The sequence below is a fragment of the Pongo abelii genome, chromosome 15 (assembly GCF_028885655.2).
Source record: "Pongo abelii isolate AG06213 chromosome 15, NHGRI_mPonAbe1-v2.0_pri, whole genome shotgun sequence".
NCBI lineage: Eukaryota > Metazoa > Chordata > Mammalia > Primates > Hominidae > Pongo > Pongo abelii.
The window spans coordinates 54,430,639-54,443,494 of record NC_072000.2 but is presented as its reverse complement, the minus strand read 5'-3'; the positions used below and the strand labels follow the sequence as shown (position 1 = coordinate 54,443,494).

At 44.9% G+C, this 12,856-nt stretch overlaps 1 protein-coding gene across 4 annotated transcripts in view; it reads left to right on the top strand.

Annotated features, from left to right (window-relative positions):
• Window positions 1–696: 696 nt before the first annotated feature.
• Window positions 697–12,856, top strand: part of CDKL1 (cyclin dependent kinase like 1) — a 72,700-nt gene continuing 60,540 nt past the window's right edge. Inside the window, exons 1-2 of one of the 4 annotated variants that reach the window (XM_054530662.2) lie at window positions 697–5,983; window positions 6,884–7,475. In XM_054530662.2, coding sequence (XP_054386637.2) covers window positions 7,305–7,475 — 171 coding nt within the window. In that variant the 5' untranslated portion in view covers window positions 697–5,983; window positions 6,884–7,304. Of the gene's footprint in view, window positions 6,111–6,148; window positions 6,734–6,883; window positions 7,476–12,856 lie in introns of those variants that run through there. The other 3 variants (XM_054530660.2, XM_054530659.2, XM_063715843.1) reach the window with 3 other exon arrangements.

The following is a 12,856-nucleotide window of genomic DNA, read 5'->3' as shown; positions in this document are numbered from 1 at the left end:
AAATAGGCAGAGTTGGGCTTGAAACCTGTGTTCAGCCCTTGATAGCAGGGTGGCTTTGTCTCTATTGATCAATCTCTCAGAGCCTCAGCTTCTTCTTTCATAAAATAGGCCAGTTAATAATCCCAGTCAGTTAACAAATCCATATAAGATTGTCACAAAGATCAGAGATAATGTGGATACTGAGCCTGAAATGCGTCCCTAAATGGTATTTACTAGCTTTTGTCTGTATGGACTCTGGAATCAATTTCTTTCCCAATTCCACTTAAAACAGAGACAGTAAATTCAAGTATTTCCTCAAGCTGCTGTAGAGTGTCATTTTAAGATAACATTGACTCAATTCCCCTTTCCTTACAACATAATTGGAAAAAAAAAAAAAAAAAAAAAAGCTGACTGGGCACAGTGGCTCATGCCTGTAATCCCAGCACTTTGGGAGGCCGAGGCAGGCGGATCACGAGGTCAGGAGCTCGAGACCAGCCTGGCCGACATAGTGAAACCCCATCTCTACTAAAAATACAAAAAAGTAGCCAGGTGTGGTGGCAGGGGCCTGTAGTCCCAGCTACTCGGGAGGCTGAGGCAGGAGAATGGCTTGAACCTGGGATGCAGAGTTTGCAGTCAGCCGAGATCGCACCATTGCACTCCAGCCTGGGCAACAAAGCGAGACTCCATCTCAAAAAAAAAAAAAAAAAAGCTTCAAGCATTGGCCCTGGGTTCTGCACTCAGATGAGGCTTCAGTGTTCTGCCCAATCTCATGGGAGTTCATTCTCCTGGTGCTGGAGCTGCACACATATGAAGTTGCTGAGCTACCATGAGAAGGGAGCATATAGACAAGATGAGTGTTCCCAGTGGCCTAAAAAAAAGAAGGAAGGTGCTACACTGTGCATCATTTTAAGTGCTTTGCGCCAGCTCTCAATGTCCTACACATTAACTCAATAATCCTGACAACCACCCCAATGCATTAGGTAGTATTAGCAAAATGGTTAGGAGAAAAGATTCTGGAGTCAAACCGCCTGTATTCCAATACTGACTTCACAGTTCACTAGCTGGGTGTCCTTAGGCTACTACTTATCCTCTCCTACTCAATGAGAGTCATCTGAAAGCTCAGGATGATATTTAATGCCTATCTCCTGGGGTTATTGTGAGGCTCATGGGTCAAATATTCTTAGCATAATGTCTGCCACAAAGTAAGCACTCATTAAATAATGTTGTTGTATAGGCAATAGTAATTATCTTGCACAAGATCAAACACCAGTGAGTAGGTAGAAATCCTGGTCTTCTGACTCCAAATTCCAGGCTTTTTCTGTGACCATGTGTTACTCTATTGAATGTTTATTTTTCCTTAAACGATTAAAATACCATAGTACGGTTTGTGCTGTTCTAAGAACACTGAAGTATTCTCGCTAATTATACAAACTGCAAAGAAAAGATCACTATTAGCAGAATATAATGCTGTTTCACTTTGCACTGGCTTGAGAAAAAGCCCCCACATAACAAACCATTTCTGAGATTCCCAAGAGCTATACTTTCCAGGAGTTATACTTCTTTGATACCAAAACCAGTGTCGCACCTGCCAACGGAAAGGACTGTCAGTTTGACTAGTCTAGAGGGCACATTACCTTCTCTCTTTTGTGCTAAGTGGTGACAGCCAACTGTTTATCTCCCTTTTAAAGTTGTTCTCTAATATTTTATTTCAAATTCCTCCAAACAAAACAACTTGCAGCTGCAAGTCATGCTAGCTTTCTGGTTCACTGCCTACTTGGGCATAAATAACCAGTACACTGGCTCCTACTTTAACTACCACTAGGCCTGGCACAGTTCCAGGCTCTTTGGGTACTGAACCTTGTGGAGTCCATAAAGTTAATTTTCCAGACAAACTTGATTTAACCTGATATGAACTTCAGACGATGCAGCTCTGGGGAAATTCACACTGACTTTCTCACTTCATTTCAAAATATTTTTTTTAATTGTCAAAAAGAAACATTCATGAACATAGACCATATTCTTTCTGGGTCATAAAACAAAATAAAACATTTCAAAGAATTTAAGTCATATAAACTGAGTTCTCTGAAAATAATGGAATTAAACTAGAAATCAATAACGAAAGATATCTTTAAAAATCACCAAATAGTTGGAAATTAACACACTACAAAAATAACCCATGAGTCAAAAAGGAAGTCATAAGGAAAATATTTCTGGGCCAGGCACGGTGGCTCACGTCTATAATCCTAGCACTTTCGGAGGCCAAGGCGGGAGGATCATTTGAGATCAGGAGTTCGAGACCAGCCTGGCCAACATGATGAAACCCTGTCTGTACTAAAAATACAAAAATTAGCTGGGCGTGGTGGTGCGTGCCTGTAGTTCCAGCTACTTGGGAGGCTGAGGTGGGAGAATCACTTGAACCTGGAAGGCGGAGGTTGCAGTGAGCCGAGATTGCGCTATTGCACTCTAGCCTGGGTGACAGAGTGAGACTCCATCTCAAAAAAAAAAAAGAAAATATTTTGAACTGAATGAAAATGATGCTACAACATATCAAGATTTCTGTGATGTATTTAAAGTGGTGCTTACAGGAAAAATTATGGCATTAAATGCTTATATTAGAAGGCGGGGTGCAGTGGCTCATGCCTGTAATCCCAGCACTTTGGGAGGCTGAGGCAGGCAGATTATCTGAGCTCAGTAGTTGGAGACCAGTCTAGGCAATATGGTGAAACCCTGTCTCTACAAAAAACACAAAAATTAGCCAGGCATGGTGGCACACCTACTTGGGAGGCTGAGGCAAGAGGATCGCCTGAGCCTGGGAGGCAGAGGTTGCAGTGAGCCGAGATTGCACCACTGAACTCCAGCCTGGGTGGCAGAGCAAGACTGTCTAAAAAAAAAAAAAGGCTTACATTAGAAAAGAAAACGGGTAAGTCATGGTGGCTCATGCCTGTAATAATCTCAGCATTCTGGGAGGCCGAGACGGGAAGACTGCTTGAGGCAGGAGTTTAAGACCAGCCTGGGCAACATAGAGATACCCCCATCTCTACAAAAATGTTAAAACATTAGCTGAGTGGGGTGGTGTGAGCCTGTAGTTCTAGCTACAGGAGAGCCTGAACCCAAGAGTTTAAGGTTGCTGTGATTAGGCCACTGCACTCCAGCCTGGGCAACAGAGTGAGACCTCTACACACACACACACACACACACACACACACACACACACACACACACACACACACACACACACACACACACACCACACACACACACACACACACACACACACACACACACACACACACACCTAAAAATCAATGATTTAAGCTTACATCTTAAAAACAAACAAACAAAACAAAAAACAAAAACAAAAAACCTAGAAAAAGTATCTAGGCCAGGTGCGGTGGCTCACAGCTGTAATCCTGGCACTTTGGGAGGCCAAGGTGGGTAGATCACCTGAGGTCAGGAGTTTGAGACCAGCCTGGCCAACATGGTGAAACCCCTTCTCTACTAAAAAATACAAAAATTAGCTGGGTGTGGTGGCACACGCCTGTAATCCCAGCTACCCGGGCGGCTAGGGCAGGAGAATTGCTGGAATCCTGGAGGCGGAGGCTGCAGTGAGCCAAGATCTTGATCTTGGCACTGCACTCTAGCCTGGGCAACAGAAGGAGACTCCGTCTCAAAAGAAAAAAAAAAAAAAGTAAAGCTAAAAGCAAGCAAGCAGAAGGAAGAAAATAATAAAGAGATGAAATTAATAAAATTGAAAAACAATAGAGGAAATCAATTAAATCAAAAGCTTGGGTTTCCTTAAAAGATCAATAAGATTGATAGGCCTTAGCCAAACTGGTGAGGAAAAAGGAGACAAAATTTACCAGTATCAAGAATAAAATCTAGAACACTACTATAGATCTTACGGACATTAAAATAATAATAATGTAATATTATTATATTGAACAACTTAATGCCTATACATTTAATTCTTTAGGTGGAACAGACACCTTGAAAGACACAAACTACCAAAGCTTTCTCAAAAAGAAGTAGACATTTTGAATATTTTATTTTAAAAATAGAATTTGTAATTAAAACAATTTCAACAAAGAAAACTCTAGATCTAAGTGGCTTTACTGGCAAATTCTTCCAAATGCCAGGCACAGTGGCTCACACCTACAATCCCAGAACTTTGGGAGGCCAAGGCGGGCAGATCATCTGAGTTCAGGAGTTCGAGACCAGCCTGGCCAACGTGGTGAAACCTCGTCTCTACTAAAAATACAAAAAAAAAAAAATATATATATATATATATCCGGGAGTGATGACAAGTGCCTGTAATCCCAGCTGTCTGGGTGGTCAAGGCAGGAGAATCGCTTGAACCCGGGAGGCAGAGGTTGCAGTGAGCCAAGATCGCGCCACTGCACTCCAGCCTGGATGACAGAGCAAGACTGTCTCAAAAAAAAAAAAATTCTTCCAAACATTTAAGGAATTAATAATACCAATTTAATGTAAACATCTCTAGAAAATAAAAGGGAAGAGAAACACTTCCCAACTCATTTTCTGAGATCAGCATTATCCTGATGCCAAAATTAGCAGATATTACAAGAAAACTATACATCAATATCTCTGAAAACATGAATGTAAAAATTTCCAATAAAACATTACTGATCAAATCCAGCAATATATTAAAATGATAAAATCATAAATAAGTTGGGTTTATCCCAGGAACAAAAGCTTGGTTCAACATCTAAAAATCAATATAATTCACTGTATCAACAGACTACATAAAACCAATTAGGTGGTGCACACCTATAATTCTAGCTACTCAGGCCTGGCAGAAGTGGGAAGATTGCTTAGGCCCAGGAGTTCAAGGGTACAGTGAGCAGTGATAACACTACTTAACTCCAGCCTGGGTGACAGAGTGAGACTCCCTCTCAATTAAAAAAAAAAAAGAAAAGAAAGGAAAAGTAAATGATCACCTCTAGATGAAGAAACGCATTTGATAAAATTCAACATCCATTCATAATTTTAAAAAGCAAACAAAAACACTAAGCAAACTAGGAATGAAAGTGAACTTTCTCAGCCTCCTATTAATAAAAGGCTTCTGTGTTAGATACATATGGTTGCATAACAAATTACCCCAAAACATAACAGCAAACATATTTCAGTTTCTAGAGGTCAGGAACCCAGGTATGGCTTAGCTGGGTGCCCCTGGCTCAAGGTCTCTCACAAGATTGAACTTATATTGTCATCTGGGGCTACAATCTCATCTGAAAGCTCACTGGAGTTGGGGTGGTGGAGGAGATCCTCTATCCTCAAAAGGCTACATACGGTCTGATTCCATTTTCACGACATTCTGGAAAAAGCAAAACTATAGAGACAGAAAACATATCAATGGTTGCCATTTGCAAACAATTTCTGTTCACAGACCACCTCTAGACCATCCTTGTACTGGGTTTCCAGGGCAGCCACCAGCCCTCTCTCCTCAGCTCCAGGCTCCTTTCTGAACCCTTCCTGGGTTTACATTTAGTAGCATGCTGCTCGACACGGGATTGGCCCCTGTTTCATAGACACTGTGTTAATTTTCTCTCCTCAGGTACTGCTTCCAGGGCAAGTACCCGCATTGATGCTGGCACTGGGAACGGGACGGATGATAAAGTGTGAGGCAGTCTGCCCAGTGGCAACTGACATGATTTCATAATTTCCCCAGGTCCATCCGCTTCCCGCCAGTGTGCTCAGATTTGAGCAGTAGGAGTCCGTTGGAAGAAGGATGGGGGACAGGAACCGAAAACAATTAAGGCAGGCTCTGTAAGCTTCCACCTCCCACACCAGAAAACTCCCACAGCAGAAGACTGCAGTGGAACCTTCCCTGCTGTAGAGGAAAGTGCTGACTTTAACCAATTTCTGCGGTCACGCCTTCCTCTTCTTTCCTTTCTCCCTCTCATTCATTCACTGACGCCGCAGCACTGATCTGCACAGACGCAGAAGATGCCTCCAAGGGACCAAAGGGAATAACCGCGGTTCTGAGGTGTGGGGACGGCTGTTGCAGGGAAATGTGGACCGCTCAGGAGGGGCTCCTAGCGCAGGCGTCTTCCCCCGCAGACGCGGTTACAGCTGCGCTTTGCACGGCCTGCGGAAGTTTGCAAATCTAGCAGGTCTGCTCTCCCGGCAGTAGGACTCGGCCCGCGGTCAGGACAGCTCCCGTGGACGGCGGGTGGCCCTCGGGGCCCTTCCCTGCAGCCGGGACGGCGGCCGGCTGGGCCGGGCCGGGGGTGGGAAGCTGGGGCGCGGCGGCCCCGCCCAGGCAGACCCGGGGCGGGGGCCGGTTCCCATAGGAATCGCGGGCCGAGCCACGCCGAGCCGAGCTGGGCGGAAGAAGGCGAGGCGGGAGCCAGGCCCGGCCCAGACCGCCGCGGCGCCGTGAGTCCCGGGCGGGCAAGGAGGCGCGGGCCGTCCCGGGCCAACACGTGGCACCGCTCCATGCTGCGCGGCGCGGCTGGGGTGCACGTCCGGGCGCGGGAGGGTTTTCCCGGTCCCGGGGGCGCGGAGCGCGGGGCGCGGGGCGCGGGTTGGTCTCCTGCGGCCAAGCCTCGCCGCCGCCTCCGCGGGGAGCCGGGAGGTGTCTTCTTGCCGCAGGGAAATGAGACCCGAAATTAGAACCGGGGAAGCCCGAAGCCCTTAGCCCTCCCCGTGCTCCAGCCAGCTCAGGTGTCTTAGATCGGATGAACGATAACGTTAAAAAGATAGATTATCTTACAGCTCGGCTCGTTTTGGGATGGCAAGTTACATTTTAACTTACAGGGTATTTAACGGGCGATTAAAATCGGGTTACTGGAGGCAGCTAACTCTAGGCTGTTACTCCTGATCGCGTTGCCATTGCCAACACGGGTACACTCTTCATTCCTTAACATGTGCTGTTCTGTTCTAGGACCGTGACAAACACTCATCGTTGGGTGGGGCTCTAGTGCAGTCCGTTGGTGCCAATATTTTATAAGCGACGTTTTCAAACTATGTGAAGATCCTTTTCTTTTCTTTTGAGACGGAGGCTCGCTCTGTCGCCCGGGCTGGAGTGCAGTGGTGCGATCTCGGCTCACTGCAACCGCGCCTCCCAGGTTCACGCGATTCTCCTGCCTCAGTCTCCCGAGTAGCTGAGACTACGGGCGCCCATCACCACACCCGGCTAATTTTTTGTATCTTTAGTAGAGACGGGGTTTCACTATGTTGGCCAGACTGGTCTCGAACTCCTGACCTCAGGTGATCTGCCTGCCTCAGCCTCCCAAAGTGCTGGGATTACAGGCGTGAGCCACCACTCTCGGCTGAAGATCCATTTTAAGAAGATTTATTCCTCTATGATGGAGAAGTATGAAAAAATTGGGAAAATTGGAGAAGGATCCTATGGAGTTGTTTTCAAATGCAGAAACAGGGACACGGGTCAGATTGTGGCCATCAAGAAGTTTCTGGAATCAGAAGATGACCCTGTCATAAAGAAAATCGCCCTTCGGGAAATCCGAATGCTCAAGGTAATTGATTCACTTTTCCTTTTTTCTTTTTCGAGACAGGGTCTCACTCTGTCTCCCAGGTTGGAGTGCAGCGATGTGATCATAGCTCACAGCAGCCTGGAACTCCTGGACTCAAGCCATGCTTCTGCCTCAGCCTCCTGAGTAGCTGGGATTACAGGTTCTAGCCACTGCTCTGGGATCCACTTTTTCTTTAAAGTGAATTTTTAGGGATGAAAGAAATAAAGTGAGTCATTTATGTTAAAAGAATGTCATGGGACATGGTTATATCTTACTTCATAGCCTTTTGACTTCAGTGACACAAATGGGATATCTGCACAAGTCACTAATTATATAATGAACTAGAAAGCAGAGACAAAAGTGCTAGGTAAGGTGGCATTCACTTTTAGAGATGCTGTGGGATATTTTATTTTTCTTCCCAATAGTTTCTCTCCTACCTGTAGACCTGGGTTTTCAAGGACCATCACAATTTGATAGTATAGGAATGTAAGACAATTCAATTTTGCTGGCATTGTTGATTTTTAAACTTCTAAGGTATTTCCTATTGGTATACTCAATCTATTAAGAGAATTAACCATTTACCTGTTTTCAAACTGCTAGGAAGCTCACAGATTCTCATTACACCTCATATGTATTTACTGCTGAGCATTATCATGTCCCATTTCTAAAAAGAAGCGTTCTTCTTAAAGAAGTGAAATGATCACTTTCTAATTTTTTTAACATTTTTTAGAGATGGGATCTCGCTATGTTGGCCAGGCTGGTCTCGAGCTCCTGGTCTCAAGCGATCCTCCCACCTTGGACTCCTAAAGTGGTGGGATTACAGGCGTGATCCATCAAGCCTGGCCTGATCACTTTTCAAATGTTTATTAGTTAACCCTAAAAATAACATGATATCAGAGGGGGGAAAGGTATTTATTACAAGCTGAAAGTGTGTTTTCCTCTAATGGAGAGACTACAGAACTTCTGTGAAGGTGAAATCCAAATCACAATGTGAAAGGTGACATGTAATGAATATGGTGGAGGTCAACTTTGTTTCAGTTATGGCCTCTCTGTTCTGACCTGTATAACTAACTACATGACAAGGGAAGAGCTACTTGGTGAGAGACAGATGAATGAAACTTCCAGGGGATTTACTATTATTCTTGCTTCTCAATTTTCTCCAGATCACTCTACAAATCTTGCGCCCATGGATAAGTGTGTGGGGTCACTTCTAGATAAGGAACCTAAATGGAAAGTAGCAAGCTTTGGATAAATTGAAATGGTGGGGAACAGGGCGACTTCTCTATTTAGGTTTGGAATGTTCTTAACCAACAGGTTATTATCTATTGAGAGGAGATGCTTCCAAAGCCCCCCAGGGGAGTGCTCCCATAGGCAGGGGTGAGACCTGCAGTGTTTTGACCATCCCCCTGCCTGGGTCACTCTACCCTTACCCTCTCTGTACACAGGGAGAGGCTGTTGGGCATTTTCACTTCCTCAGGCTTTCCCAGGGGAGGAGGTGATCATTACATTTCAAAGGTTCATTTACCTGAAAGAAAATCTGTTTCTTGCAGAAAGATACTCTTTTTCTGATTCTGAAGATTACTTTTGTGAATGCTCCTTTCAAATCTCTCACTACACTTTATCAATACTACATTAACAGTGATAGCTCCCCAAATTAATTGAGTTCTTCCGGGATGGAGACCTTGCCTCTGTAGGTCTGTATCTCCAAAGCATACTAGTTGGCACATCTAGGCCTCCAAAAAATGTTATTGTTGGATTGGAAAAAAAAGTTAACAAAATAAACTCTTAAAAAAGGTGGATGTTGCCAATAAATGGAGAAGTCAAATGTGTTCTCTTAACTGAATATTGATATTCTCCAAAGGATGGGGTTGTGTACACATGAGCCTGATTTCAAAGCATGCAGCACCCCACTCTCCAGATTAAGTGCACAGATGTAGACACCACTGATCTCTATGAAGTGGTGGGACTAGATTATAGGTAGAGTCTGTTCTTTAAAGCTGTAACTTTTCAGAGTTGTGTGATATTCCTAACACATAATACGTACTAGCCTGGGCATGGTGGTGCATGCCTGTGGTCCTAGCTACTAAGGAAGGAGGCCAAGGCAAGAGGATGGCTTAAGCCCAGTAGTTCAAGGCTATGGTGAGCTATGATTAGGCCACTGTACTCTATCTAGCCTGGGTGACAGAGTGAGACCCTGTCTCTTATAAAATAAAGATACTTAATAAATATTTGTTGAGTAGGTGAATTGAGGGTATGGTAAATGAACATTTTATTTTCTCCATTTATGGATTCAGTAAATACTCATAGAGCCCCAGTTGTGCCTAAAACGATGTTTAATGCAAAGTTGTACACCCTCTCTTTCAGAAGCTCAGCTCTTGGGAGAGAGGTAAGATGAATTGCCCTTTGGCTCTCACCCTTTATAGATTGGGTTCCCAGTGAGCAGGGCATGTGTACCCTTGCCTGGTAAGAACTCTTTAGGTGCTTGTTGAATGGTGAAAATAAAGTGATTGGAGGCATGTTTGAGCTGAACTTTGAAATGTTTAGGGAAACGTGGAATGAGAGATAAGGCATTCCAGGCAGACACTCTATCCTAGGAAAAGGTGCATAAGTAGAAAGCACCCTATATTGAGGGAACACAGGTAATAACCCAGTGTCTTAGGCAAGATGCCCAGTGGGTGCTAACAGGCCAGGGAGAGAAGGAAGGGGGAAGCCAGGGTCTGGTAGGATCAGGTCATATTCTAGATTTCTTCTGAAAGAAGAGCACATAGGAATCAAATGATTGGATGAGAAATCAAGAACAATTTCAAGGTTTTTGACTAATTGACTGGAAGAATGAGGAGACTGTTCACTGTGATAGAGAGACCCAGGTGCAGATTTGGGGGAAAGGAAATAAAGAGCTCTGTTTTGGACAGGTTAAGTTTGAGTTGTGAACCCAAGGAGACTTGTAAAGTAGGCAGTTGACTACACAAGTCTGGCATTTAGGGGAAGTCCAGGTTGGAGACAAAGGTGGGGGACATAAGCATATGTATGGTATTTAAAGCTGTGGGACTGGAGGAGGTCACATGTGGGATGGAGGGACAGGTACTGAAGGTGGAAGCTCGGTGTACCCAGCCTTTGGGGGTCAGGAAGATGAAAAGGAACCAGGAAGGGAGGCAAGAAGAGGCGATCTGCATGGTAGGAAACCCCATAGAACAATGTTCTTTCTTTATTATTATTATTATTTCTTTTTTGGAGACAGTCTCGCTCTGCTACCCAGGCTGGAGTGCAGTGGCACAATCTCAGCTCAATGCAACCTCCGCCTTCCAGGTTCAAGAGATTCTACTGCCTCAGCCTCCCAAGTAGCTGGGATGAGAGGTGCCTGCCACCACACCTGGCCACTTTTTGTATTTTTAGTAGAGATGGGGTTTCACCGTGTTGGTCAGGCTGGTCTCAAACTCCTGACCTCAAATGATCTGCCCGCCTTGGCTTCCCAAAGTGCTAGGATTATGGGCGTGAACCCCCGCGCCTGGCCACAGTGTTCTTAAAAGCTTAGTGAAGAAGATTGTTCAAAAGTGAGGGGATGCTCTGTGGTGTCAGAGGTCTCCATTAGTAGATTTAGGATTAGCCATTGGCTTTGATCATGTGAGGGTCTTTGGCAACCTTGACAAGAGCTGTGTGAGTGGAGAGGCAGGAATGAAACCTTCATCAGCATGGGATTAAGAGAGACGAGAGGAACAAAGTGGAGATAGTGATATGGGCAACTGTTTTGAAGAGTTTTGTTATAAAAGGAAGACAAAAATGGGGCAGAGGTGTTCGTAAAGATGTGGGCTGAAGAGAGGTTTTTTTTGTGGTTGTTTTTAATATACGAGTGAGAAGTACATTTGTTTGCTAATGGTGTAAATAAATCCAGTAGAGAAAAAACTTGATGTTGGAGGAGGGAGAGAATTGCTGGACCCATGACCTTGAGTTACTGCCCTGAACCATACCAAACATAAATATCATTGCATAAAAAAAGACAATTTAGGCCAGGCACGGTGGCTCACGCCTGTAATCCCAGCACTTTGGGAGGCCGAGATGGGCGGATCACTTGAGGTCGGGAGCTTGAGGCCAACATGGCCAACATGGTGAAACCCCATCTGTATTAAAAATACAAAAACTAGCCAAGCGTGGTGCCAGGCACTTGTAATCCCAGCTACTCGGGAGTCTGAGACAGGAGAATTGCTTGAACCCGGGAGGCAGAGGCTCCAGTGAACCGAGATCGTGCCCCTGTGCTCCTGCCTGGGCGACAGAGCAAGACTGCTAGATTCTTTACATACACTCTCCTTAATCTTTCTGTAACAGGATCCACAGCTGGCTCCAAGCTATGGGGTGGAACTTCTTCCACCAGGGTATTCACCGTCTTCTGATTTGCATATGACACATGGACCCTACCTGAATTCAACTCCTTTCCATAACTCAGGTTTAAACATAGTAAAGATTTATTGGATGAGAGGTAGGGTGGTCATAACAGAAGTGAGATTACAGAGAAAGACAAGGTAACAGGAAGAAAATCACCTTAAGAAGTCAGGAGCTGGGTGTGGTGGCTCATGCCTGTAATCCCAGTGTTTTGGGAGGCCAACGTGCTGATCTCTTGAGCCCATGAGTTCAAGACCAGCAGGGGCAATGTGGTGAAACCCCATCTCTACAAAAAATAGAAAAATTAGCTGGGCGTGGTGGCATGCACCTGTAGTCCCAGCTACTCGGGAAGCTGAGGTGGGAGGTTCACCTGAGTTCTGGGAGTCAAGGCTGCAGTGAGCCGTGATTTGTGTCGCTACACTCCTGCCTGGGCAACAGAGTAAGACACTGTCTCAAAAAAAAAAAAAAAAATCAAAAAGTCAGGCACGATGGGCTGGAGCATCACAGGCCCTGTGGTGGAAAGCGGGCAGTGGTTCTGCATAAAGCAGTTGGATGCACTTGAACTCCATGCAGCCCCTTAGGGGAATATCTGTGTGTCCAGCCAAGGGGCAAGGAAAGGGCTATGTGGTTCAAAACAAATACAAACCATACAAATACAAAGTAATACAAACCAAAACCAATACAAAACAAAGACAAACCTTACAAATACAAAATAATACAAACCAAAACAAATACAAACCATACAAATACAAAGTAATACAATAGAATAATTGTATTACTAAGGCCCCAAACCCCTATGCTGCTGAACTTCCTCTCTGTGGAATGAAAATGCTAGGAAGAGGAAAGAAAGAATTTCTGCCAGCAGTGGCAGAAAAAGTAGATGCTCCTAGTGGAGTTGGAGGTCAAGGGCAGGACAGTGTCACTGTGGGATCTCTGGGCAGACGTTCTACCTATGGCAGGTGGTATGGGGGCGTTAAAATATATTAGACCAGCATTGGTCAAGGGCTGAA